This window comes from Juglans regia, chromosome 8 (genome assembly GCF_001411555.2).
Source record: "Juglans regia cultivar Chandler chromosome 8, Walnut 2.0, whole genome shotgun sequence".
In the NCBI taxonomy this organism is placed as follows: domain Eukaryota; kingdom Viridiplantae; phylum Streptophyta; class Magnoliopsida; order Fagales; family Juglandaceae; genus Juglans; species Juglans regia.
Genome location: NC_049908.1, coordinates 13,164,557 through 13,188,340, shown reverse-complemented (window position 1 = coordinate 13,188,340; position 23,784 = coordinate 13,164,557). Strand labels below are relative to the sequence as shown.

The 23,784-nt window shown below is 38.7% G+C and overlaps 1 protein-coding gene across 1 annotated transcript; it reads left to right on the top strand.

Moving 5' to 3' along the window:
* The first annotated feature begins 512 nt into the window (after positions 1–512).
* On the top strand, positions 513–3,796 carry LOC108979493 (transcription factor UNE12-like). Its single transcript, XM_018950180.1, has 8 exons — positions 513–548; positions 1,153–1,587; positions 1,821–1,898; positions 2,002–2,160; positions 2,377–2,442; positions 3,089–3,154; positions 3,254–3,313; positions 3,393–3,796. Exons 2-8 carry the CDS (start codon positions 1,180–1,182, stop codon positions 3,555–3,557), a joined length of 1,002 nt encoding a protein of 333 aa, XP_018805725.1. The 5' UTR covers positions 513–548; positions 1,153–1,179; the 3' UTR covers positions 3,558–3,796.
* Positions 3,797–23,784: the final 19,988 nt, after the last annotated feature.

Sequence of the window (23,784 nt, the reverse complement as noted above, 5' to 3'; positions counted from 1 at the left end):
CTAGTGGGGTGCAAATATATGGAGATGGTGGATGGTATACATCCTGTCAGAAATTCTTGGACCGGGACAATATGTTTTGTTCATTGTATTTGTTCAACAACCTTAAATACTAAAATTGGTTTTTTATATCCAGACCACCTGATGGCAAAAAACTAATAATAACAATAAACAATGATAACAAATCCCTTCTCATTACATGTACGTACCAGTAAGAATGCGTGAGCTACGGTACGCCCGCAGTTTACCATCCTCTCTCTCTCTGTCTCTCATTCTCTGCGTTTCATTCCCTCACATTTGGTTTTCTTTTTCTGTGTATTGAGCCTCAAGCGTCTCCAAGCTCACCCACCTCGAGTAGCTAATTTGTATTGTGTCTTTACACTAGTAAGTTCCAAATCTTAACGAAAGTTTTTTTTTTTTTGGAATTTAAGCAAAGCCCTTTTAGTCTGTTTCTTTTCAGAACAATTTGTTCTCTGTTATTATGGGAAAGTTATTTCTGTTTATCCGTCGTCAGTGAGAGCATTGCTGGTGGGCATGGACTGTTTTTACTTGTCAGTTATGGTACCATTAATTTTATTCTTTGAAACTTTTGGATTGAGTATTGCATTTATTGATATTAGTGTGGGTTTTATGGGTTCTTGTCTTTTTTTTTTTCCTTTAAAATTAATTTGTTTTTGACTCAGTAAAGGAATGAACCAAACTAATGGATTTTCCTACACAAATATGTTTGGTAGTATAATTCTACTACGGTATTTGTTAGGGATTTTTGTCGTGTAAGCCTTACACTTTGTCTGTTAGCAGTAGCACAAAGATTGGGTTTCTAATTTCCTCTTCAACAGTTCTTCATTTGATTTCACTGGATTCATTTTCTGGTATGTCTCTTCATATTCATTTTTTTTGGGGTTGGCATTAGTAACATGATGGGGTTTCCAATTGCCTCATCGCAGCCTCAGTTTATCCTAGTTGTGCAATTATTAATCAACACCTACGAAGAACCCTGTTACTTTTATCAGTTACTTGTAGATACATGATATTCAGAAGCTTATTATTGTTAATCTGTGCTGATGTTTGTATTCTATGAGGAGTTGGTTGTTAGGCCTATGAGAATAGCATGTGGATGGTAGTTCATGCCATTTCCTTTCTCGTGACCGTTAGGTTCAGGAAGTTTGTGCCCCGGGAAATATGGAAGAGGAAAGTGGAACCAGAAATGACAATCCTCTGAATTTGGTGTCTACGAATTTTAGCGGAAAAGCCAATGAAGTCTCTCATTTACCTGAAGATGATCCGGCCCAGAACTTCATTTTGTCTGATGGAAAATGTGGCAACCAGATTAATGCTCTGCCTTTAGCTGAGTGGATTGAGACCCCGAGATTATGTCACAATTATGTCGACTATCTCACAGAAAGTTCAACTTTTTTCCCCAAGGCTTCTACTGAAGACGTGTTGGAGAGCGTTCCTTCAAGTGTTGGTGGAATACAGTCTGTTCCCGGTGGTGTCTCTAAAATCCAAAGTGATATAATGTACAACAACTTTGGAATGGCTCCTGCTTCAAAACCTGTTGGTTCCTTACATGACATGGATACTTCTAAGGTATAGTAGCCTAACCAACCTACAACTTCAGAATATGTAGCTGGACCTTCGTGTTCTGGCCTTCATAAGAAAAAAGATGGCAATAGTTTCAATGTCTTAAGTTCTGCCCCTAACTGTGTTTCATATGCATGGATTCACATCAATTATCCTTTGAGTTTATGGTATTTCATATTGAATTCCTTTTCCGACGATTACATGTTTTGAAAGTCATTGAAATTCATTGTTTTGAGTAGGTATGGTTTCTTAGGCCACATGATGAAGGGGAACCCGGTAATAAATCTATTAGCAACCAATGTCAGATCCATGTTCAGGTGAATCTCCTTATCTTTACTTTCTTTTTAGTGTGACCTCCAGCTGTGGTTGTTGCCTCAATTGATTTTATCAGTTAGAGATTGCTCATTTCTTAAGAATTAGCATCAAGCATTACAGGATTCTCTCAAGAATCATACTTCTTGGGCACAAGAATTGGTTGGACATAACGATAATGTTTCTCAACTTGATCCTGAAATTGTTACAACACCTGGTTTCTCGTCCAAATCACTTCGCAGAAAGGGAGCTATGGCAACTGATCGAGTAAGCAAAATATGTCTACAAACCACTTGACAGTCTAGTTGACTTTGCCCAAAACCGTATTAGGTCAAAAAACATGTGTCATATACTGTGTCAGTCAAAGTGAAAATGTTAAGAATACTCAAAAAATATGGTTAATTTTTTTGAAAAATTGTTTCAATTACATCACATATTTCTTGGATCTTTCAATCCTTTTTGACTCGGTGTTTCTTAATTCAGAATCGCAGGCTACGAATTGCTGAGAGAATCAATGCATTGCAAGAACTGCTTCCATATTCTGCAGAGGTAATCTGTTTTCGTAAGCGATGGCTTGTAATATGTATGTATTCTCACTGCTGCTTGTTTTGTTTGGAATATGCCTTTTTTTACCTCATTATCTTTTTGCATCTTCTTACTCTGATGCTTTCATCTGTAATCAATTCTCAGTAGCCACTATAGAACTAGCGCAAACAGTGGATTAATGGGTTCTTTATCTTCCCTCAAGCATCATTAAATGTGATGCATAAACCATCACAGTCATCAAAAGTAGACTGAATGTTAGCTGGCTGTCAAGAAAGAGAAGGCATCTGAACTTGTTGCCTGTAAACCATAGAGTAGACCTGAAAATACATCGCATTGATTAGTAATATCTGCTTATGATGCGAAAAGACTCAGTTGTGCAAATATACAAGAATACAGCATTTTTGTTTTTGTAGATATGAAGGTCTTGAACTTCACAATTACAATTGTGCTAATATAACTGCATCATTCAATATTGCACAACACTCTAAAAATGGGCCTGCATTGGAGGCAAATCCGTCATAATGTAATATGCATGTTGCTTTTCATAGCTGTATGATAACACGTCAGCATGGAGGCTTAATGTGATTCTAAGACCAATTGATCACTTTCGAAAATGTTATCAAAATTCATGTTTTAATTTTGATTTTAGGGTGGTCAAGCATCTGTACTGGATGATATCATCGACTATATCAAGTATTTGCAGCTTCAAATAAAGGTGGTTCTTTTTTTCCCTTTCCAATCTTAGAAATCAGGCACAGGTAGGCATGTTAGTTTATGTGAGACACTACTGATTGCCGGGAACTTTAATCTGCAGGACTTAAGTCGAAGCAGACTGGGAGGTGAATCAAGTGCTGAACCTCTCATTTTCCGCGAGGTAACCAGTCATCTATGGAAAGCAGTTCATTTTATCTCAAACTCTGTATGATATGTTGTCCGTTTTTAATGATATTCAGGGATATGGCCACTACCTTAGCCAGCAGATGCTGAATGAACCTCTTGAAGAGATGGTGGGAAAATTGCTGGAGGAAAACCCAATAGCTGCAGCCCAGCTCTTGGAGAGTAAGGGTCTTTTCGTAATGCCCATTGATTTGGCTGATGGATTATGCCAAATCATATAGAGTATGGACAATTGGGATGGCTCATATATGCTAGACTTTCAGCCTTTGCTTATATTACTCTCTTTCCCTAACCTTTTCGTGGCTTTGTGTCGGATACTGAAATTTCTCTCTTGAGTGATTCTTCTGCAAAAATTACTCAAAAAAGTGAGAAATTTGACAGTGTTAGTTGTGCAGTTTCCATTTCATGTACTTGGTTTTGTATTACTACCTTTGCTGTATGAACACACGAGTGAGCTATTCGTTTCATGTTTAGAGTGAAAGATTGCTCCCTCTTAAACTTCTTAAGCTCCACACTAAAATATAATTCTAATGCTGGCTGTTTTCTCTATTGATCGATGGCACCACGCATCTTAACATAATACATAGAAAGACTTAAGTTTTAGATTTGATACACTGTGACGAGGTGTAAAACTATCTGGTCATGTCCTTGAAAATTTGTAAGATTTATGGATTGGTAGAGAGAGATCTATATATATATATATAATATCTTAATTCCATTGTGTCGTATTTAACATAATAAATTTACATTTTCTTCTTGTTGTAAGTTCTGGGTATGCTTATAAGATTTGAGTTCTTATTGTGGGCTTATCATCATGTAAGGCTATCGTTCTATTAATTTCTAATGTTATGTTAAAAGAGTGGAAAGCTGCCTTCAACAATTATGCCATCACAGAAATCTCAAATAGAGAATGAAACAATAAATGATTTTCGCATGGTGGGGTTACAGACTTTTTGAGAAAGACATGCCGCTTAAGGAAATTTTAGAGGCGCATTGTAGAGGACGGAAGTGAAGCCTGATGAACAACCAACCTACATTCATGGAAAAAACGAGCATGATCTCTAGAGAAAAAAACCGTAGCGTACTTCAACAACCATGAGACCCATGTGCATCAACGAGCGGCACGTATGATTTATGACACCAAGTGTGATGGACTTGTTTCGTCCTCCTGCAGGACGCTCTTTAGCAACCTGCAACCAGAAAATAAGGGTGATTTGAGGTGGTGAGCGACACTTTTGATACTTAAGTCAGTGATATCAAAGTGGATATATTGCTTTTCTAATTTTCTTTTCCATTTATTTTATTTTATGATTAAGAAAATAATTTTTAATAATATTATAATTTTTTTAAAAAAATATTAAAAATAGTCATACTACAGCTCCCGTTGGGGGCTCCCGTTGAGCTTAACATGTACTTTTTTATATGTAATTTTTTAATTTATTTTTTATATAGATTTTTTTTACACTTATAAATATTTTTAAAAAATAAAATAAATTTAAAATATCATTAAAAAATACTTTCTTAATCAGAAAGTAAAAAAAAAATCATTAAATATTAATTTTTATTCTACTTCGTAATTAAGAAAATATTTTTAAATAATATTATAATTTTTATTTTATTTTTTAAAATATTTAAAATTATTAAAAATATCTATATAAAAATAAATTAAAAAAAAAAACATAAAAAAATTCTACAGCCCTAGCAGGAGCCCAGCGGGGCATGTAGCATTTTCCTTTAGTTGGGCTTACCTTCTGGTGCGATTCCCGGTGATCCCTCCTGTGATGTGGATTGTTAGGGCTTTAATTTTACTTGTGCGGGAGAGCAACATATTGGAGATTAATGCACAGCGGGTGAATATCGTGGGCGAGTATCATGCCTTGTCACTCGTTACGTCATTAAGTCAGTCTACACTAATGACAACTATTTTTGAATTCCATACCTTGTGCATTTGGCGATCCATGCCTTCGTTGGTCAAGCTTATGGTTTTCGAGCCTATGGGCCTTTGGGTCATGTCGTCCAACCCAACTCTTTTAGGAATATTTGGCCAACAACTATGGATTTTGGTGTGGGAGATGAAAGAATTGGTGGAACGTGAGGTGGGGGTGGTGTTCATGTAACGCTCAAATGGAAGGCCCAAGCCGTATGACCTGTATTCTAAAAGGACTAATCAATGATACAATTGGAGCCCCATTAGAACATTATAAAAAGTAATAATTTCTCATTTTCAAGCTATATGGGATCATATATACCACCTACCCTTATCACTTTATCATTCAATATGAGATATCACAATCTCTCCCCATTACATTCCCAATGTTCTCGTTGGACCATCCTCCTAGATGACACACCTTAAGTTCCACATTTCTGGTTGTGCTTGACTTTGATATCATTTGTAATGCCCTAATGAAAAGCTTAAGTCACATAACCTATACTCTAAAAGGACTAACCAATAATATAATTGGAGCCCCTTTGAAACATTATAAATAATAAGAATTTCTCTTTCCCAATCAACGTAGAATCTCATATACCAACTAACATTATCACTTTATCATTCAATATGGGGTACCACAATCTCCTCCCTTACATTCTTGACATTCTTGTCGGGCCTGTTTATCGTAGGTGGCACAGTCCAAATCCCACATTTCTGGTTGGAATAGGCTCTAATAATATTTGTAACGCCCCAATTGAAGGGTCAATCCACATGCCTTATACTCCAAAAGGACTAGTCAATAATATAATTGGAACCTAATTGGAGCCTGATTGGAACATTATAAAAAGCAAGAACTTCTCATTTTTAAACAATGTGGGATCTCATACACTACCTACCATTATCATTTATCGGTCAACATGGAGTATCACAATCTCCCCTTAATTTTTTATGCCTTCGTCAATCCAGTCCTTTTTAGGTGACACATCTCAAGTCCCACATTTCCAGTTGGGATAGGCTCTGATACCATTTGTAACGCCCAAATGGAGGCTCAAGCGCCATATGGGCTTATACTCCAAAATGACTAGTTAATTGTAACGCGGTCCAGAGAGTTAACTCAAAATACTTGATAATCAACTCCAACAAAGTTAATGTACTTCTAAATTCAAGAATATATACTTCCAAAACTTCAAATTAAACGTAAATACTTCAAATTAATAAACCATATAAACCCATTTATCCAATCTTCAATCCAACAACCCAAATAAAATATCAACTCTTCTTCATGTCTTAAATAACAAACTAGAATAAGATAAAATTGACATAAGTCTCCATAAACCGTCTAAATCCATTGAAGTCAACTTGATAAATAAATAACATCCAACATTAGCACTAATACCGCGAGATACCCAACAACAATTCACTGCTAATCTTGTCCATAAACTCTAATACCGATCCTCAGCTGAACTATCAATGTCATCTGAAATATTATGAAGATTAATGGGTGAGTTATCAACAACCCAGCAAGCAAAAAGCATATAGTAGCATGTAAACATGAGCATTTATAACATTCAATATGCAAATAAAATATTTTACTTTCAGAATGCAAAAGCCACATATGTACTCTTGAAATGCATAAACAAACTTGGCACAAAAACACTAGATCAAAATTTTCAAAGAGACAAACTTATTTCCCAAAAAGAATATCCATTGGCATTTCCAAACTGAAACATTATAATCATATCATCTCTTAGCATCACATCGGGACAAATACCATGTTTAACCCCCGTGGTAGGGTTATAAACTACCATTATACCCGTGGCTAGGCCATATGTCATGTTTCACCCCCGTGGTAGGGTTATAAACCACCATTATATCTATGGCTGGGCCATATTCCATGTTTCACCCCAGTGGTAGGGTTATAAACTACCATTATACCCGTGGCTGGGCCGTATACCATGTTTCACCCCCGTGGTAGGGTTATAAACCACCATTATACCCATGGCTGGGCCTTAATAGAAACAGAACGAAACATTATCGGAACATATCACATTCAGATACAGAATCAGAACTTCATGCCAAGGTTTTCAGATGACACATCATATCAAAATAGAAACACTGAATAGCTTTAGATCACTTCACATATTCGAAATAAACAAAATCAAAATATTTTCGTTTATTCATAACAAAACTTTTAGATTTTCATATTCGCTCTTTTGCATAGTTTAGAAACAAATGCACAAAATTAGCTCATGTTTACACCAGTCATAACAGAAAATACTTTCTCTTATATTGAATTTATACATATGCAGAATAAATATATGAGGTTGGTTTCAAATCATTTCTTTTCAAAAACAACCATACTTCTTTTCAAAGTCAACCTCATTTTATTTCTTTTATGCAAAACTAGAGGGTAAGTGTATTCGGCTATTATAGAGGGTATTCGGCTATGTAAACGGCTTAATTTGTTTAATGTCATTATTGAAAGTGATTCTAAGGTGGTTGTGGATTGGCTTCGTGCGGGTAAGTGTCCGTTATGGTATTTATGGGATTATTGGGAAGATTTACTTTCGGCTCTTGATGGAATGAATTTTATGGTTGTACATCAATTTCGGGAAGCCAATCAAGCAGCAGATTTTCTAGCACGACAAGGCGAGTTGGGTTGGAATTTGACTTATGAAGGTTCTCAGAATTTGCCACGGCCGTTGAGAGGTATCCTTCGTCTTGATAAATTGGGTTTACCATGTCTACGGATTTAAGTTTTAAGTTTAAGTTTTTTGTTTGTTTAGGCTTGTTTAGTTTGCGTTTCTGGTTTTTTATAGGTGGTTGTATTGTTTCTTTGATTATTTTATTCTGATAGATTGACGTTTGGGATGTTTTATTTGTTTATCTGTAAATCCCAAAGGTACTGCATGTTACCATGGTTTTCCTCCGCCACAAGTGAGGGCTCTTAATAAAATTGGGAGGGGGTCACTCATGGACAGGTGGCCCTCGTCTCTTCTTTAAAAAAAAAAAAAAAAGTATATGAACCCCGCTTACCTAACTTTCTCGTATTATCAACACCTTGAGTCGGAACTCTAGTAGTAACACCACCTAAAAAAAATATATACCCAACATTTAATAACCAATCTAGTAAGCAACTATTTATTGAGTAATAAATCAAAGCAGTATCTTCTTAACTCAATAACTATCATAACAATTAAACCCGAACAGCTCTCTCCTCAAACCATTCGCATTTAAAACCCAAAACAACTACCTTTTATTAACACCAAACCAACCATAAATATTTCTAAAACCAATAACAGCAACTCCAATGATTAAAACATAACCCAAACCATATTTCACCTCCAACCTTCAAATAAAATTTTCAGTGCCAGTATCAATATTTTAGTCATTCAACAATTCAAGACTTGCATCAAAATATCTAATACCACTAGCTCAAAATACCCATAAATTTACACCAAATAGTCTCAATTAATAGCCCAAAACAGTCTCACAAAGCCATCCAAAAATCATACTCCTCAACTTCAAGAATTCCATCACACTCCACCACAATCCAACATATAAAACATCAACACAATATAAATTTATAACTGTAACAGATTGCCAAAAGTCATTGCAGTAGTGCAAAAATCTTACCCACACTACAAACAAATCAGCAACATTACTACATTTCACAATCAACCACAATATCCAAACCCTACCAAATGCTTCGGAAGTGACTTACCTAACAGAGTCACGAAAACTTCAAACACTTCAAACCAACACAACCCACTGTAGTCTACGCCGAGAAACATTCACAGCAATCTCTAGTGAAAGAGAAAGTGACCTGCGCAATGAAGGCTTGAGAAGTTTGAGTGTGTGCGTATGGCAAGCAAAACAGAGTGGTTTGTGTGTGTAATCAAAACAGAGCAAACCCAAAAAGGAGAGAGGCCTGCGCGAGTAAAACCGGAAGAAAAAGGAAGAAGAAGAAAGAAAAAAATAAAAAGAAAGAGAGAGATGCCGGATTGAGGGAAGAAGTTACCAACGGTTGTTCAAGATGCCGAAAAAAATTGCAGTGGAGTCACAAGTTGAAGCTCTAACACCTTGAGTCGAACGCATGGTGAAGGGATAGAGAAATAGAGAGGAGCCGATTGAAATGTCTGCAGAAATGTGCAAGTCCGTTTCTTGAGCGTGGTAAGAGGTAAAATCAACTGCAAGGGTTATGGGTTGATGCGCACGGTTTGAGCGATATGTGGAAATGCAGTGCAGTGGGAAGAAACCGTGGAGAAGAAAAAAAATGCAGCAGAAAAGGGAATTAACACTCACCAAAACGACGTCGTTCAAGCCTCTCATTAAGTGCTTGTGGGCCAGGCTTCGTGCAACTGGGCTGACTTCTAAAGAACTGGGCTTAGAGCCCGAATGTTACATTAATGGTACCATTGGAGCCCTATTGAAACAATATAAAGAGTAAAAACTTTTCATTCCCAACCAATATGGGCCCCATACACCACCTTCCATTATCACTTTACCATTCAATATGGGGTATTACAATCTCCCCCCGTACATTCCCGATGTCCTTGTTGGGCCTCGTAGGTAGCACGACTCAAGTCTCACATTTTTTGTTAAGATAGACTCTGATATAATTTGTAATGCTCCAATGAAGGATCCAAACCACATGGCCTATACTCCAAAAGAACTAATCAATATTACAATTGGAACCTCATTAAAACCTTATAAAAAGTAAGAATTTCTCTTTCCCAAACAATGTGGGATCCATAGGCCACCTACCTTTATCACTTTATCATTCAATATACGGTATTACAGTTGAAGGGGCATGTGGGCAACGACATGAGGTGGTGGAACGTTATAGATTTGACCTAGAAGCTCCAATAGAAAATGAACAAGAGCAGTAACGAAAATCGATTATAGAGGAGGTTTCATGAAAGGGTGTTGCTACTCAGCCCCATCAATTTGCCCCCTCAAAGTTACCACTAGTTTAAATTGATTTTTTGTGAGTTTTTATTTTTTGTTTTTTTAAATGTTAAAGAAAAACAATACACACACTAGTGGTAACATTTTTAACCATTAAAAAAAAATCAAATACACTAGTGGTAACTTTCAGGAAGCAAAATAATGTGGCTAACTAGCATTATTCTTAATGGGATGAGGGAAGCAAGGAGCCACTCCCCGTACCCCTAACATGAGTGGTAGGTTTAGCAATGTCTAAGACTCAAGCTATGTTTGGGTGTCAAACTCATATCAACCTATTTTAAACCAACCATTGATGGGACTCACTACTTTTTTAACTTCTTATAAAAATGTAAACATATCTCAACCTACTTCATACATTCAAACACATATTTCAACCTACTTCATATATTCAAACACATTTCAATGGGACCCACAAAAGACTACCATTTATAGATGAACTCAAATTATCTAAAATCACTTCAACACCCAAATGCAGTCTCAATGTGTGAGAGACAGAGATAAGATTCTTAAAATTGTCTCTCTTTATTAAAGTTTTTGCTTCATTCCTACCTTGCAATACTAGTTTAGAAGAATCCTAAATTTGGAAAGTCTGCATTGAGAAACATGCATATGCCAACTATCGTATTTCTAAGGACACAAAAGTTCTTCCAAGTGAGAATTATCCAACATATATGTTGATGACGTATTTCGCACATCGGATACTAGTTCAGTCACCTCTAACATAGAGAAAATGGTAGGCTTAGGGTTGTTTCGGGAAACCTTCGATGCCAAAGTTGGTGTTTTCTCCTTAGTATATTTTCTTTCAAGAATCAGAGAGCCCACATTGTTACCTGGTGTTTGGCTTTTATACTAGAGATCTAGAAGGGAAAACCCCTATCCTGTGTCAAGGGTCATCGTCTTGAGCACAAGCACCAGACCGTAGTCTTTAATCCTCCTTGAATTTGTCGTGAGGAAGGTTGAGGAGTCGAGTGGTTAGACGCGCCTGTTAATCCTCTGCGAGAAATAAGTGAGGTCGGGCAGTTGAGTGGCTAGACCTACCATGAATTTATCGTGAGGGTGGTCAGGTAGTCAAGTGGCTGGACCCTTCTGTTGGCTCTTGTCGATTTGGTTTTGCAAATTATTTTTTGTAAAATTAAACACATAGTTCTAAAGAGAAGACAATTTTATTCATAATCTTTGGAGGTTGTATAAACATCTCTCAAATACATTTAATCAAAATATCTTTGTAAATGCTCTGTAATCTATGGGTGCGGGAGTTCCTTTCCTTGCGAGTCATAGAGTCAGGAAGATCCCGACAGATTGCTGGCCGTTAGGGGTGAAAAAAAGGGGGCATACCGGTAAATTGGAAGAAACCACAGCTTCGGTACTGGTACTAGTTTCATTTTTCTCAAAATCGGTCAAAATCAATCCGGTTTTAGTTTTTCTATTTCTAATACCGGACTGAACCAGACAGGTTTATATATATATTTTTTCATTTTTTATATTGTATAAAATAACTTTTATATAATTTTTCATATTATCTATAATTTATATATAATATATATATAAGAGTATATAAAATAAATTTGTATTGTATAATAAATTAATAATTAATATAATATTAAATTTTAAAATCCTATATCACTATAGTCTATTGTATTAATAGTTATACTAATACCATATCACTATAGTCTATAATACAATTATAATATGTATTATAGTATACTACAATATATTATCACTGTATTATTATATACTATAATATACTATATTATATATACTATAATATACTATATTATATATACTATAATATACTATATTATATATACTATATAATATACTGAAAAAAACCTGATTGAACTGGTAAAACCGGAAGTACTGGTTTAAGGGTGTTACTGATGCGGTATCGGTTCTTCAAATCTCAAAACTGGTACATACTAGTTCAGTTATAAAATATGCCCAAAACTGGACCGAATTGGACCCGTTACACCCCTACTAGCCGTGACGATGTAGGGGCCTTCCCTTTGTGGCCTCAGCTTTGCCTTTTCCTGAGTAGTTGTCCCTGTTTGTCTCATTAATAGGTCGCCCACCTTGAAGGATCTTGGTCGAACTCTCTTATTGAAGTAGTGCTCTACCTTTCTCTTGTTGATCATTGTTCTCATCTTGTCCTCTTACCTCTTCTCTTCCAGCAGGTCAAGTTGCTCTTCTAGCTTTTCATCGTTAATGCTTTGATCAAAGTGTTGAACCCTGCAGGTTCACATCCCTACTTCCTTATGAACTGTGGCTTTGCCTTCGTAAGTAAGGGCAAAATGGGTCTCTCTTGTAGGCATTTCAACCGTAGTCTTGTAGGCCCACAGAACCCTTGGTAGCTTCTCAACCTAGGCCCCTTTCTTGTTAGTGAGCTTCTTCTTGCGTATACCGTGCAGCGTTTTATTAGTTGCTTCAACCTATTCATTAGCCTGGGAGTGTCCCGGGGATGAGTACTTAAACTTGATCTCCAAGTCTCTACACCGGTTGCGGTAGTGGTTCGAGTTGAACTGTCACCCAGTTGTCCCAAATGATGCAGTGAGGGATTCCGAACATAATTACATCTTCCATAGGAATCAAGTGATGTTGTTGGTCGTTATTTTTGCCAGGACTTCAGCCTTGACCCATTTGGTGAAGTGGTCCACGATGACAACTACAAATTTTACACCTCCCTTACTCGAAGGTAGGGGCCTGACCAGGTTGATTCCCCACTGTGCAAACAACCAAGGCTACATGATGGATGTCAGCTCCTCCAGCAGATAATGGGGTATCAGGGCGAATACTTGACACTTATGGAACTTTCGAACGAATTCTTCTGCATCTTTGAGAGCATGAGACCAATGCTACCATGCCCTCATCACCTTTCCTGCCAAAGCCTTCCTACTGGAATGGTTCCTGCACACCACTTCATGTATCTTCGCCAGTATATATTGAGTTTCTTTGAACGAGATGCATGTTAGGAAGGGCGTGGACTAACCCCACCTGTATAGGACCCTGCGGGCATGTCAACTATTCTGATTATCGTTTGTTTTGGCAAAGGGGCATCCTTCTGCTCAGACACAGCTCGCGCTAGCCTATTGACCTTTTGGTTCTCACCCCTTGGCACTTGCCAAATCTGGGAGTACCAAAAGTGTTCGCGCTTCCCCCGTACCATAAGCAAATATTTCTTTAACTTCTCGCTCTTTGTGTTAAACTCTCCTCGAACCTGGTTGACGACCACTTGGGAGTCGGCTCTCACTTCCACTTTGTTAGTGCCCAGTGACTCTTCGATTGCTAACCCAACCAACAATGCTTCGTACTTTGCTTCATTATAAGTGGTCTTGAATGCCAGCCTGATTATGTAGTCGTGTTCTTCTCCAATGTCCGTAACAATATGCACCCCCACTCCCCCACCAGCCAGGCAAGACGAGCCATCAATGAAGACCTGTCAAGACTTCATCGGAGGTGCATGTTGGACCTCTTCCAGGAAGCTGGTGAATTCTGCGACAAAATTTTCTAATACTTGTCCCTTCACAGCGACTCTGGGGAGGTATTCAATATCAAACTTGCTCATCTCTATCGCCCAGTTCATTAGTCAACTTGAGACATCTGGCCGCTATAAGATCTTCCTTAGGGGGGCTTCTGTCATGACCATGATTGGGTGGGCTTGGAGGTATGAACTCAACCACCTTACTATCATTACCAGGCAAGGGCTAATTGGTCCATTCAGGGGTATCTCAGCTTTGCTCCTTGGAAGGCTCGGCTAGTGTATTGCACTAGTTTCTAGGAACCCTTCAGGTTCTGTACCAAGGCTGCATGTGGAGAGACGAATAGATAGAGGTTCAGGGCTTCTCCTGGTTCAGCTTGGCTAAGAAGGGGGCGCTTGTGAGATATTTCTTGAGATTCTCAAATGCCCATTTGCAATTGTTGTCCCAGGCCTGAGCCTTCCACAACATCTTGAAGAATGATAAGCATTTGTTTGTTGATCGAGAAACGAACCAGTTAAGGGCCGCCACTAGCCTGGACAACCTTTGTACTTCGTTTATGTTATGAGGTGGGGCCATGTTCAAGATGGCCTCCACATTTTCTGTAGTTGCCTTTATTTCTTGCTTTGAGACCATGAAACCCAGAAAATTCTCCACCCCGACACCAAAAGCACACTTAGATGGATTGAGATTCATTTGGTAACTCTGTAGAACCGCAAAGGCCTCGCTCAAGTCAGCTAAGTGTTGTTCAGGGGTTCTACTCTTGACGAGCTAGTCATCCATGCAGACCTCCATATTATACCCTATTTGCTCCTTGAACATGCGGTTAACTAGCCTCTGGTAGGTAGCTCTCGCATTCTTGAGGCCGAAAGGCATAACTGTGTAGCACCTCTATCCGTAATGAATGACACCTTCGCCTAATCGTCGGGGTTCATCCAGACTAGTTTTACCCTGTGTAAGCATTCATGAAACTCAGCATGCGATAGCCCTCAGTGGAGTCTACTATTAAGTCGATACATGCCAGTAGGAAGCTGTCCTTTGGGCATGCCTTGTCTAGGTAGATGAAGTCGACACACATTCTCCATTTACCGTTGGACTTTTTCACCAATACGACGTTGGACAACCAGTCCGAGTAGTGTGCTTCTCGGATAAACCCAACCATTAGGAGACGGTCAACTTCTTTCTCGATGGCAATGCACTTCTAGGCACTGAAGCTCTGGCATTTACGTCTGACCTTCCTCGATTATGGCATGATCAATCCTGAGAATGTCCTCGTGACCCTAGGAGAATCATCTTAGTGCTCAGCCAAGAGCTACTTCATGGCCCGCCTCATGTCGGGCCCATTCTAGTGCTGATTCTAACTCAGTTTTTGGGGTGATTGGAGTCTAGGGAAGCTAACTCCAACGGCTCGTTTGGCTCGACCTGTCTGAGAGGCTGCTTATCCCTAACTTCTTTTTCTTTGGTGGTGAACTCTGGGGTGGGTGGTGGCCTGGTGTTGCTGCTCGGCCTTTGATGGTGCAAACTTCCCTCACCCCCGATTTTAGCTCTTGCACATAACACTCTCGTGTTAACACTTGTTCTCCTCGAACTTCTCCCACGTCGACAGTTGTCGGGAACTTCAATTTTAGGTGGTAAGTTGAAGTCACCGCCTTTAGGCTGTTGAGGGTTGGTCGCCCCAGTATAACATTATGATGAGGGGTCCTTCACCGCTAGGAAGGCGGCCATCGTTGTGGCCGTTCGAGGTGCCCTGCTAGCCAAGACTGACAAGGTGATGGTTCCCACCGGCTAAACTATGTCCCCTTAGAACCCCTTTAACGACAAGCGATCAGGATTAAAAGAGGATGTCTGCAGAGCTGCTGTTGTTGATGAGGATCCTCCTGGTTGTGAAGTTGGTGACAAACATAGTCACTACCAAGGCGTCGTCATGGGGGTAAAGGACTCCCTCTTCATCATCTTCTCCAAAGGAGTTGATCGGTGTGTTGGTGTTTCTTCTTTGCTTAGATGGGCGATGGTTGGCCGTGTGTACCTCTTCATATCATGCACTCCTGGCTTGCGCTTTCTTGCTGGAAGAGGTGGGATTGTCGCTAGTGAGTGCCCTAGCGATGGCTCGGATCTCACCCAGGGGGCTATTTTCAAGGGCGGGAGTCCGGGGGCTGTTCCGCACAAGCACTCGATCCACCCGCTATCTTATGGGGCTTTCACTCCTTCTTGACCTCTCGAGTCTTCCCCCACTCTGTTCTTCTTCGCTCCTTTGGTCGGTATGACATTGGGTGGTGAGGTGCTCCACCTCTTCTCTTCATCTTTTGAGGGTGTTGCACTCTTCGATATTGTGAGTGTCGATTCGGTGATAGGTATAGTAGCGACAACCTCTTTTGTCATGGTTGTCAGTTTCCTTGGTATGTGGTTTGTCTTCTTCCTGCACAACCAAACTAACTTGTGCATGCCAGGTACCTAGGCCTCCTAAGGGGGTGGTTTTGTATATCCCCCCGCTCTGCTGTCCCTTTTTGTGCCTTTCTGGGGCCTTGGTCCATCCCGATGAGTTGGGACTTCTTTCAACTTGTTCCAACTCGAATTTCCTTGAGGCAATCAAGGCCTGAAGTGTGTCTTCAGTGTTGATGAAGTCATCTGCCTGGTCCATGAACTCCTGTATCATGGTGAGAGTTTTCCTCACCAGCTCTGCCATGAATGGGTTTTGATGCCATATGCCTCCCAGGAGTGCTGTCAGCGTGATCTTCTTGTCCTGGTCATCTATCGTTATACGCTCTTTATTGAACCTGGCCAGGTATACCTTTAGGCTTTCAACCTTCTGCTTGACAGTCAGGAGGTATGCAGCTGGACGTCTCCTCCTTCTGCTTACATTGTGTGAGAAACAGGTGGGCCAGTTCTTGGAAGTTGTTGATAGAGTGACGATAATGTACTAAATAAGCACAAAGTTGAGTCAATTTTGGAACAAAATTGCATTACATGGTAGTTTAATACATTAAAAAGAAAGAAGGGAAAGTTTGATGCATGATTTTTAAAAAAAAAAAGAGAAAAAAAAGAAAAGGGTTTTTACACGAGGACACTGACATCTTTCTCCCTCTCTCTTTGTTTTTTTTTTCCAGCCCTAACCTCCAGTGATGAACCGCACAGAACAGGAGTGGATAACCAACTCATGAAATATTCAGGAAAGAAAGTGGAGCAAAGGTTGGTGCGGGAGCATAAGAAGGGGAAATATTCGTGTGAACAGGGAGACTTTTTGGACAGAGCAGATTTCGGGAAAATTCTTTGTGTGCTGTGTTTTTCCACTGAACAGAATTGGATGATGCTTTAATTTTTTTTCTCTTTGGTTGTTCACCAACACACTATGCGTGAGTAAATCTTCAAAAAAAAAAAACTTAGGCTCGGGATTTCTTTGAGCGGTTTGAGTTTCCTAGGGTTTGAGATTTCTATTGTGCTTAGCAAGTAGTATCCAGAAAGTTTTCTTATCAGCTATTATTTGATGCCATTCTAGAACTCACTTACCTATCCTTGATCCATCATTGACTGAAGGGCACGGTGTATTCTTGATTCGTGTGAGACTTTTGTTTTGTTAGCACACCTTACGATAGTTTGGTGTCAATTTACTGGAGGTATTTCAGAGTTTATTTTGAGCGTGAATCATATATATTAACCAGACATTTTGATCATGACCGAAATGATATTTGAAGGAAATTGAAAAATTCTAACCCTCCTTGTGGAACCAATCCATGAGAAGGAGCCCACAACCTAAGTATTTGACAAAAAGTTCCTTAGATATCGAAAATGTTGTTTCAGGTTTTTTTTTTGTTTTATTAAATCTGCAAAGACCAAGTATTGTTGAAAGATTTTCCAAAAAGATTTAGTAGAATAGAAGCATTGTTCAAGTAGAAGGGAAAGGAAGATTAAATCACTTCATCTCATTTTATTGCATACCAAGTCAAACTCAAAAGTCTAAAGGCTTGTCTCCGCCTTTTTTTCATCACCATTCTCTCTAAGTTTGAATAAATAAACATCCTCATTTTAAACACTACAACTCAGTTCTTTGAAAAGCTTTAATCCCTGTGAAATCAACCTTGGTACTCTTCCTAGAAACAGCTACATGTCTTCTGCACTTGAGAGACACTTTAATTGAAGAGACAGGTTTTTGTCGCCGTTGCCGGGGATTAAAGGCAATTTATAGAACAATCATGCTGCTGTGAGGATGAGTGTTTGAGTTGTGAACTTCTTCACACTCTGGTGACATTTGATTCAATCATTTACATTGTTATTATTATTATTTTTATTTCTTTCTTTCTCTTCTTCTGCTTGTTGATATTCCTTTAATTTCTTATCTGCTGCTTGTTGCTGTGCACCTCTGGTGTCTGTTGGGTGAGGTCAGTTGAGTATTTGTAAGTCTGTTTGGAATCGAGACCACACATCTCGTTTGGTCAGAACAGAGTCTATAATACACTCAGACTATGAATCACTCTCGTTTGAGTCATCTTCTGAGAGTCTAAGTACCATGGCTGAGGAAGATCAAGATGAGAGAAGGGTAGGCAATCACAACAGGACCCTTAAATATTACTTGCAGCCTGTTAGAACTAGTTCACCCTCATGCATCATCCAACCCTTGAATGCATACAATTTCAACTTCAAACCTGGCATGATCCATTTGATACCCCATTTCCCTGGAATGGAGTCTGAGAACCCATACTTGCACATCAAAGAATTTGAGGAAGTGTGTTCCACATTCATGGATAGAACCTGCACTGAAGAGGTGATTAGACTTAAGTTATTTCCATTCGCCCTAAAGGATAAGGCCAAAACTTGGTTGAACTCCTTAAGGCCTAGATCCATAGGGACATGGCAGGAAATGCAAACAAGTTTCTGAAAAAATTCTTCCCAATGCACAGAACTAACGCATTAAAACGGCAGATTATGAATTTTGGACAAAAAGAAACTGAAACTTTTTACCAATGTTGGGAGAGGTTCAAGAACCTACTCAATGCCTGCCCTGACCATGGGTATGAAAACTGGAGAATAATCATTTTTTTTTATGAGAGTTTACAACCCAAAATAAGGCAATTTGTGGAGACAATATGCAATGGCGAATTTTTTAACAAAGAACCAGTAGAGACTTTTGAGTACTTTGATTATCTATCTGTGAATGCTCAATCTTGGGACACTTCAGATGTATATGATAGAACTGAGCCTTCAAAAAATATCATTGGAGGGGGATAGTATAATCTGAGGGAGGTTGATGATTTGCATGCTAGGTTATCAATGATTTCTAGGAAACTAGAAACCATAGATGTGAATAAAACAAATGAGTTTCAAGCTATCCAAAATGTTCCAGCAAAATGTAATATTTGTGAAGATGTAGGGCATCCAACTAGTGAATGCCCTACAATCCCAACATTTAAAGAAGTCCTTTTAGACCAAACTAATGTTGTTAACATGGTGACTAAACCTTTTGCAGGTCCATCTTCAAACACCTACAATTCACAGTGGAGGAGCCATCCAAATTTTAGCTAGAGGAATGAGGACCCAGCTCAATCCTCATCTCATGCATTTGTGCCTTACCAGTATGCATCTGCCCCAGGTGGGCAGGGACCATCCCAATATCTTGCACCAGCACCTTTTGGGCAGAGGAGAAACCTTGAGGAAGTTGTCCATCAAATGGCAGCAAACCTCCAATAGTTCATGCAAGGGCAAGCTACCATAAATAATCAAACCTCACAAGCTATCAACGATATTAGGGGATCATTAACAAGGCTAACAACTACTTTGAGTGTGTAGGAGAAATGGAAGTTCCCTGCACAACCACAACCAAACCCCCAGGTCCAAATTCATCAAGTAATAAAAATAGTTGAGGACTCAAGTCTGAAACAAAAGAAAGCTATCACAACACTGAGGAGTGGTAAGACTTTGGAAAATCGCACCCTTGAACAAGATACCACTGGTAAGGTCTCTAACCCACTTTGCATAGAAGCTGAAAAAGAACACTACATTGTACCTGCACCTTTTCCTACAAGGTTGGCTTCCTTACAAAAGGATAAGAACCAAGCTGAAATCCTAGAGATTTTTAAACAAGTAAGGATTAACATACCCTTGTTGGATACTATTCAGCAAATTCCAACATATGCCAAATTTTTGAAGGACTTACGCACTATCAAAAGAAAATTAAATGTGAAAAAAAAGGCCTTCCTAACTGAGCAGGTTAGTGCTATCATTCAGAACAACACCCCACCCAAGTATAAGGACCCAGGCTCACCCACTATTGCTTGCATAATTGGAAATTCAAAAATTGGACATGCATTGCTAGATTTAGGGTTTAGTGTGAATCTGTTGCCTTATTCTGTGTATGAGAAGCTTAGACTAGGAGAACTGAAACCCACCTCCATCACACTGCAGTTAGCTGATAGATCCATTATAATACCTAGGGGGTAGTGGAAGATGTTCTAGTCCAAGTTGATAAGTTTTATTACCCAGTGGACTTTGTTGTTCTTGACATGCACCTTTCAATGAATTTTGTGTTTCAAGCCCCTATAATTTTGGGAAGACCATTTCTTGCTATCTCAAATGCTCTAATAAATTGTGGACGTGGTCTTCTAAAATTAATTTTTGGAAATATGACCTTGGAACTAAATATTTTCAATCTGTGCAGGCAACCCCAAGAAGTGGAAGAAGTACATGAAGTAAACCTATTGGAAAGCATTTTTTCAGAAACTTTTCCACTATCTTGCCAATCTACTGACTCATTAATTGATTTAGGAGATGATTATGATCCAATCAATACATTTACTAAATCTTCCTCTATCTTATTTATAGGGATTCAAGTTGAACCCCAGTGGAAACTCAAGTTTGAACAACTAGCTCCAGTAACAGCAACAATAAGACACTTAGAGGAGCAGATCCCAGCATTGGATCTCAAGCCCCTGCCAGCAGAACTTAAGTATGCCTTCTTGGGACCTCATAGCACCTTTCCAGTGGTCATCTCATCTTGTTTAACTAATAAACAAAAGGAGAAACTATTGGAGATCCTAAAAAAACATAAAAAGGCCATAGGCTGGCCCTTCGCTGACATTAAGGGTATTAACCCTTCAATCTGCACCCATAAAATCTACTTGGAGGAGGATGCCAAACCTTCTAGAGAAATGCAAAGAAGGCTCAATCCTTCAATGAAAGAAGTAGTGAAGAGTGAAGTCCTTAAATTGTTGGATGTGGGTATCATCTACCCCATTTGTGATAGTAGGTGGGTTAGTCCCATACAAGTGGTTCCAAAAAAATCAGGGTTGATAGTAATTAAAAATGAGGAAAATGAGTTAGTGCCCACAAGGGTGACTACATGATGGAGAATGTTTATTGACTATAGGAAGCTTAATGCTTCCACTAGAAAAGACCATTTTCCCTTACCATTTCTCAACCAAGTCTTGGAAAATGTTGTTGGCCATGCATTCTACTGTTTCTTAGATGGATTCTCAGGCTATTATCAAATTAAAATAGCAACTGAGAATCAAGAAAAAACCACTTTTACCTGCCCATTTGGCACCTTTGCATTTAGAAGAATGCCTTTTGGGTTGTGTAATGCCCCAACAACTTTTCAAAGATGCATGCTTAGTATATTCAATGATTTGATTGAGAATAGCTTATAAGTCTTTATGGATGACTTCTCTGTTTTTGGGAGTACTTTTGAGCAATGTTTGACTAACTTGCTAGCAGTTTTGGCCAGGTGTGAGGAGAAACACTTGCTGCTCAATTGGGAAAAGTGCCATTTTATGGCCCAGTAGGGTATAGTATTGGGGCATATAGTGTCTTCAAAGGGTATTGAAGTGGATAAATTGAAAATAGACCTGATCTCTAAACTCCCCATACCTAAAACTGTAAAGGACATTAGGTCATTCTTAGGGCATGCTGGATTTTATAGGAGGTTTATTCAAGGTTTTAGTTCAATTTCTAAACCTTTATTTAAACTACTCATGCATGAAACTGTTTTTGATTTGACCACAAAATACCAAAGTGCATTTGATAAACTCAAAAATTTGCTCATCACAGTCCCAATCATGCAGCCCCCTGACTGGTCTCTTCCCTTTGAAATAATGTGCAATGCGAGTGATTTTGCCATTGGTGCAGTGCTAGGCCAACGTAGGAACAAGCTTCCCTATGCCATTAATTATGCTAGCAAAACCTTGGAGCCCAAAAAAATTACTCCACCACAGAAAAAGAATTGCTTGCAATTGTTTTTGCTTTGGAAAAATTTAGAGCTTACATCATTGGATCACCTGTCATTATTTTCACTGACCATGCAACATTAAAATATTTGTTAGCAAAAAAGGATGCTAAACCAAGACTAATAAGATGGGTGTTGCTCCTACAGGAATTTAACATCACAATCAAGGACAAAAAAGGGGTAGAAAATGTGGTGGCTGACCACTAGTCCAAATTAACCTTCACAGAAGCTGAACCTGCCCTATCAATCTCTGAATTTTTTATTGATGAACACATTTTAGCTGTTGAAATTATTCATTGGTATGCTGACATTGTAAACTTTTTGGTGACAGGGAAAACACCCCCACAGTGGACTGTGCAAGACTTAAAGAGATTAAAGGCATAGGTTAGGTATTTTTTTTATGATGACCCTTACTTAATTAAGTATTGTTTTGATCAAATAATTCGAAAGCGTGTCCCAAATGTTGATATAACATCTGTTCTTACTGCCTGCCACACTAAGGCTTGTGGGGGGCACTTTTCTACAAAGAAAACAGTTGCCAAAATCTTACAATCTGGATTGTCTTGGCCCCAGATGTTTAAAGATGTCTTTGAGTTTTGTAAGAGGTGTGAACCATGCCAAAAATTAGGAGGGATAACTAGGAGAAACATGATGCCCCTGCAACCAGTTTTAGTGTTGGAAGTTTTTGACGATTGAGGCATTGATTTCATGGGACCATTTCCTCCTTCTTTTGGGCACATTTATATTTTGTTGGCAGTAGACTATGTGTCAAAATGGGTAGAGGCCATACCATGTAAAAAGAATGATCACCAAGTGGTGCTTAAGTTCATAAAGGATAACATTGTGTCTAGATTTGGTATGCCTAGAGCTATAATTAGTGACAATGAGACACATTTTGCAATAAACCAATGGAATCCCTTCTGAAAAAATATGGCATTCATCACAAGGTGTCCACACCTTATCACCCACAAACAAATGGCCAAGCTAAATTAGCAAACAAGGAGATCAAACACATCCTGGAAAAAACAGAGAACCCAACTAGGAAAGATTGGTCATTAAGGTTGATTGATGCCTACAAGACCATACTTGGTATGTCTCCTTATATGTTAGTCTATGGAAAGGCATGCCACCTCCCTGTGGAACTTGAGCATAAGGCCTATTGGGTAGTGACAAAATTCAATTTTGATATGGAAAAAGCTGGCTCTTTAAGAAGGTTACAATTGTCCGAATTGGAAGAATTGAGAAGAGATGCGTATGAAAATTCCAAGTTAACTAAAGAGCATATGAAAGCATTACATGATAAAAGCATACTCAGAAAAACTTTTGAACCAAATCAGCAAGTCTTGCTATACAACTCTAGGCTTCATTTGTTTCTTGAGAAATTGAGATCTCGTTGGTTTGGGCCTTACTTAGTCAAAACAGTTTTCCACCATGGTGCCATTGAAATAATGAACCCACAAAATGGAAATACTTTCAAAGTTAACGACCAAAGACTTAAACCATTTTTGGGACTCTTTGTATTAGAGACTTCCACTATTCCATTGCAGGACCCCACTAATAAGGCAGCTTGCTGCTAAAAAAAAAAAAAAAATGCTTCAGTTGATTTTGTTTTTCCTTTTTTTCTTTTCTCTCTTTTTCTGTTACCTTCCTTTCTTCTGCTCTCACAAATTTGCTTTGCAGGGTTGTGTATTTTCCTTTCCTTTAAGTTTCGTACTACCCAAATGTTTTAAAAGTTGCAACTCAGGTAATATCTTCAAATTTCTATTTTTATATCTTACCTGAATCAGTACCAACATTGAGGACAATGTCCATTCCTAGTTGGGGGGTGAAGGATATTAAAGATATTGGCATTGAGATGGAATTTTTCT